General features: G+C 43.2%; 1 protein-coding gene across 1 annotated transcript in view; it reads left to right on the plus strand.

The window, feature by feature from the left end:
- Window positions 1-662: 662 nt before the first annotated feature.
- GABRR1 (gamma-aminobutyric acid type A receptor rho1 subunit) overlaps window positions 663-4,622 on the plus strand; it is a 14,342-nt gene continuing 10,382 nt past the window's right edge. Inside the window, exons 1-3 of the mRNA XM_006778268.2 lie at window positions 663-776; window positions 898-1,030; window positions 3,583-3,689. Of these exons, the coding sequence (XP_006778331.1) occupies window positions 927-1,030; window positions 3,583-3,689 (211 nt within the window). The 5' untranslated portion in view covers window positions 663-776; window positions 898-926. The remainder of the gene's footprint in view (window positions 777-897; window positions 1,031-3,582; window positions 3,690-4,622) is intronic.

The raw sequence follows: 4,622 nt of genomic DNA on the forward strand, positions 1-4,622 counted from the left end.
ATTTCCAGCCTGAGAGAGGGATAAATTCAAGTAATCTAAAATAGCAAGCCGTGGTATTTTTTAAAAGTAGAAATCCTTAGTGTTGCCTTTCTTCATTCTCTTTTTTTGAGGGTGGAGGATTATATATATGTGTTTTTTTCATACTGACTCTTCATTGCTCATTCATATTTATAACCTCTAATTCATTTAAATAAAAAAAAGACATTTAAAAAACCTAGTGTGGTGGAAAGAGCTTATAAAACAAGACATAAGGGTTGCCTCACAGGAAGGAGACCAAGGTGCCCAATTCCCAAGGATTTTTGCCCAAATATTTGAGGGATTGTTCAGAGAATCACCAGATGATTGAATAAGCACTCATGGTTTGATTGTGCCCAGTACCAGCCCTGGTTCCACAGATTCAACCGCAGAAAGAGTGGGGGCAGGGAGCTGTCCAAATCCAGCTAAAGCAAATGATAATTGCTGGAAGCTTAAAATAGATGCAGAGCGGAGCACATTCATGTGGCATAGGAGCAGTTCTGCACCTCTGACACTTCTCAGTTTGGAAATGGCTTTGGTTCATTTTTATTTGCTTCTTCATTGGACCCCAGAAAATATAGATGTTTACAAACATATTTACCACATCTGACGATGAAGTAATTTAGACCAGTCAAAATAATTGTTCCACTGGGAAACAGGACTTCTACTTCAGTTCAGAAAATCCCTGACATCTGACGTAGGAGGATTTATAGGTTTAGTGGAAGTTGCTTTCACACTGCTCTCCAGATTACATGCTGTGGGTTAGTATGTTTGTTGTGTGTTTTTTTTTTTGCATGAGCAAATATCCTTCTAATAATGAACAGACCAATAATGTCTTAAGAGAGAAAAATAACAGTCTTTTCCTTTTTGCTGTTTCTTGAGAGAACTGCTTGGATTTGGCTGTCCAGAATATGAAAGCTGGCGTCTTCCTTTTGTGGTGGGGATGGGTTTGTGCCACTGAAAGCAGAGTGCACTGGCGAGGAGGAGAAGGCCAGGAGATGTCTAAGAAAGGCAGGTGAGTGGACATTTAGGGGTGGAGGGCGTAGGGAAAAGGGTTACGATGTTGTCCTGGAACCTTTTCCAGCCTATGGTGCTATCTGCGGATGCCTTTTCCTTCCTTTGCCCTTTGTTCTCCTGCTTCCCTCCTCTTAGGAAGTGAGAATGATGTTTTATTTTTAAATGATGCCAGATCAGATACATCGCTATCATTGCGTATTCTTAAATCTCTTATGAATTGTCCCAGGTGAGAGATAAATTCTGGAAAAACGAATACAGTATAGGCACATTTATAAAAAAAAGATTAAAGGCAAATTATTTGATATCTGCATTCTAAGTTGGAACAAATCTACAAATTCTCAACCACTGGGACCTCAAATTAGTGAGAATGATCCCATTAGTTCTAATTATTTCTGCTGGATTTGTGGGTCCGTTTAAAAATCATTTAAAAGGAAACAAAGCAGGTTGCTTTGAACAATAATGGCTAGAAGGATCATTAGCTTGTCCTCTCCTGGTAAACAGGGAGGGTGAGGGATGGAGCTGCCTGCAGACCGGCTGGCTTCTTGTTGCCAGCATGGTACGTGCCACCCTGGCCGTACCAGCCCGAGAGGAGGGAGCTTAGACAGACCAGGCCGCTGCTTCCTTACCCAGAGTCACTTGGGCAGCTCTGATGACAGCGCTGGTATTTAGGTGCCTACCTGCACACGTGTGCCCAACACCCATCGATCAATCAGGACTTTTGGAGAAAACCTCACCCAGCGCTCTCTTCACTGAAGAGGAAATAGAGGCAGTGAGGACATGCTTGACTCTTGGTTCCTTCCCAGGCTTTGGTCCAAACTGAGCTTCAGCTGTCTTTATCTCTCTCTGGATGTAGATATGACTAGAGGTTGGAAAAGAAATTAATATAAAGAAAGTCCAGCTTTTTGGAGTTTGGGGCTGGTGGGGGGCCGGGTGTCTGGCTCCTCAGTGCCCTGATCCAAGGTTTGAGAGAGTGCTGCACACGTGGCTCCTGAACAGCCGGCCGTGGCTCACAGCACCGGTTACAGGCTGCTTTAGCAACATCACAAAGCCGGGAGGTGAGCCAGCCAGTGGTCATGGCGAGTCCTGGGCACGGAGAGAGATGGCTGTGCACAAGCCGTAAGCCCTGTTTCTGTCAGAGCCAGAAGCTGTTTGAGCAAACAGTGGCATTTGTGGAGCTGTTGCAGCCACAGAGATTATTTGAATCAACTGTGCTCATGAGGATTAAAAGCAACATCAGCAACAAACCCTATTGTTGTCATCAAAAATTTCTCCGCCTCTCTCCTAAGCTGGAGTTAGAGTGGCGGCTTATTGGTAAACACCAATATTAAAGAGAAATCCTGGAGAGCAAAACAGATTTTCTTTAAAAAAAAAATTACTTATGAGAACTTTCATTTTTTTTAAATTATAAAAGACATACATGACAATTATTTAAATTTTGTTAAATGAGAAAAGAGTTTTAAAAACACACAGAAATCATCCATAACCCCCAAACCCAGAAACAACCTTAACATTTTTGCACATTTTCCTGCCAGTGTTTTCTTACCTAAGTATATATTGCATATTGACTAGTGTGGGATTGTTCTGTGCACATAGTTTTGTAACCTTATTGTATTTAATATGACTTTGTCAACATGTTTACTTATTTAAAGTCCATTTGAATGGCTGCATATAACCCATAATATACAGAATAAGGCACAACAAACCACCGTTCAAGCAGTTTCCTCTATTTTATAGACATTTAGTTGCTTCCTTTGTTATTGTAAGAATATCTTTGTACAAAAGAGTGTTTGTCTACATACACAATTATTGAATTAGGATGGCCCCCTGGAAGTAAAGGGTCAAATGGCCTGAGAACATTGAAATCTCCAGACTCATTTGGCAGAACTGCTTTCCAGAATGATGGACCCACCTTGAGGACCCTCCACCAGCCAGGTTAAGTTTTCATGTTATGTAACCTAAACTTTTCAAGGGGTCCCTTAATTTCACCCAGACTCTAAGCTCACAAGTTGGAGGTCATTTGTATCCAGGCTTCTTTCGTGATTTATACAAATAACATGGAAAGCAAGGTGAACACATGCACCAAACAGGGGAATGTTGGACAATTGATTTAAACATGTGGAACCTCAATTTTATTACTATAAAAGAAGAATAAAACTTCTACCCCTTTACACTTGTGTGAGGACTGGATGATTTAACATAAACGTTGAAATTCAGTTGTATTCAAAATCTGTCTGCCACCTACTGGTTGCATGCTCTTGGATAAATTATTTAGCCGGGTTAGCTATCAGGCCCCACTCCCAGGCCACCCAGAAACTCTGAGGAGGGTCCTGGACGTTGGTGTTTTAAAGCTCCTCAGTCATGTTTCTAAATCACTATCTTGGACTTTCAGTTCATTTATCCAGAAAGCTGGTGCAAGGAAGAGAGGACACCCAGTAGCTTAAAAGAAGAATTAACACATCCCATCAAACCTGTCAAGATCAAGTCCAAATGCAAATGGTTTTTTATCCGGCTTAATTAGAATATGTGATCAACCTGTTTTCCCCTTGGCAGCCCAGTTCTGCAACGAAGCCCTGACATCACCAAATCGCCGCTGACAAAGTCAGAGCAGCTTCTGCGGATAGATGACCATGACTTCAGCATGAGGCCCGGCTTCGGGGGTATGAGACGTGCGCTCTTGGGAATCGTCTTCTTTCTTTGGGTCCATCAGACTGTCTATGGGCAAAAGTCAAGCCAAGGGACCACCCAGCTCTGTTCTCCCTTTATCAGGTCTGCCTCGGCTGTGCTTGGTGGCCAAGGCACTGAGCCCCCAGCATCTTCTTAGCATCTGTCCTGTCTGGCCCTGCCCGGCCCCACCCAGGCTCTGCTGAACACACTCTCAGGAGGTGCCTGCTGGTCTGTGGCCAGGCCGAGCTGTCCTCAGGCCACTGCTCCTGGCAAGGGTGGCTCAGGGATGGAGAAACAACAGCTGCCTGTGGGAAGGGCCTGGGGAGACAGGACAGCTGCAGCCCAAAGCTGCCTCTGGAAATGCTCTGAATAACAACCTTGAGCTAAATTTGTTCCCATCTGGGAGCTGGCAGACAGAACCCTGGGTACATATCTGAGGGCAGAGGGTGGACTGCTGGGTTTAATTAAATGAAAATAGCTTGAGAAAAATAATCATTCAGCGTAGAGGGATGCCAAAGCCCTTTGAAGCTTAGAATGCAGCTGCCGGATTTCAGCCCCTTTAGTGTCAAATAGGATTTCATCCTTATGGGGTGCTTTTCCTAGAAAAAAATACTTATTTTAGAAATCATTCTCATGCCTTTCATGTTTTCCAGTACTTTCACCCAAAGAATAAACAAGTTCTAGAAGGGAGTCGCTATTCAGTCCATAGTCTGCTGCTGTTGGACTCAAACCACCTTTTCACATGATGATCCAAGTGTGCTTTGTGCCTGCCCCACGTGCCTGAAAACAGGGAGGAAAAGGGGCAGCAACCCACTCCCTTTAGAACATTTTCTTTTTTCACCCTTTTGAATATTAAGTTTTCATGACCTAGAAATGCAAAAAAAATAAATAAATAAAAAATCTAATGGTTTCAAGGACACCTGGTG

This window comes from Myotis davidii, unplaced genomic scaffold, assembly GCF_000327345.1.
Source record: "Myotis davidii unplaced genomic scaffold, ASM32734v1 scaffold269, whole genome shotgun sequence".
In the NCBI taxonomy this organism is placed as follows: domain Eukaryota; kingdom Metazoa; phylum Chordata; class Mammalia; order Chiroptera; family Vespertilionidae; genus Myotis; species Myotis davidii.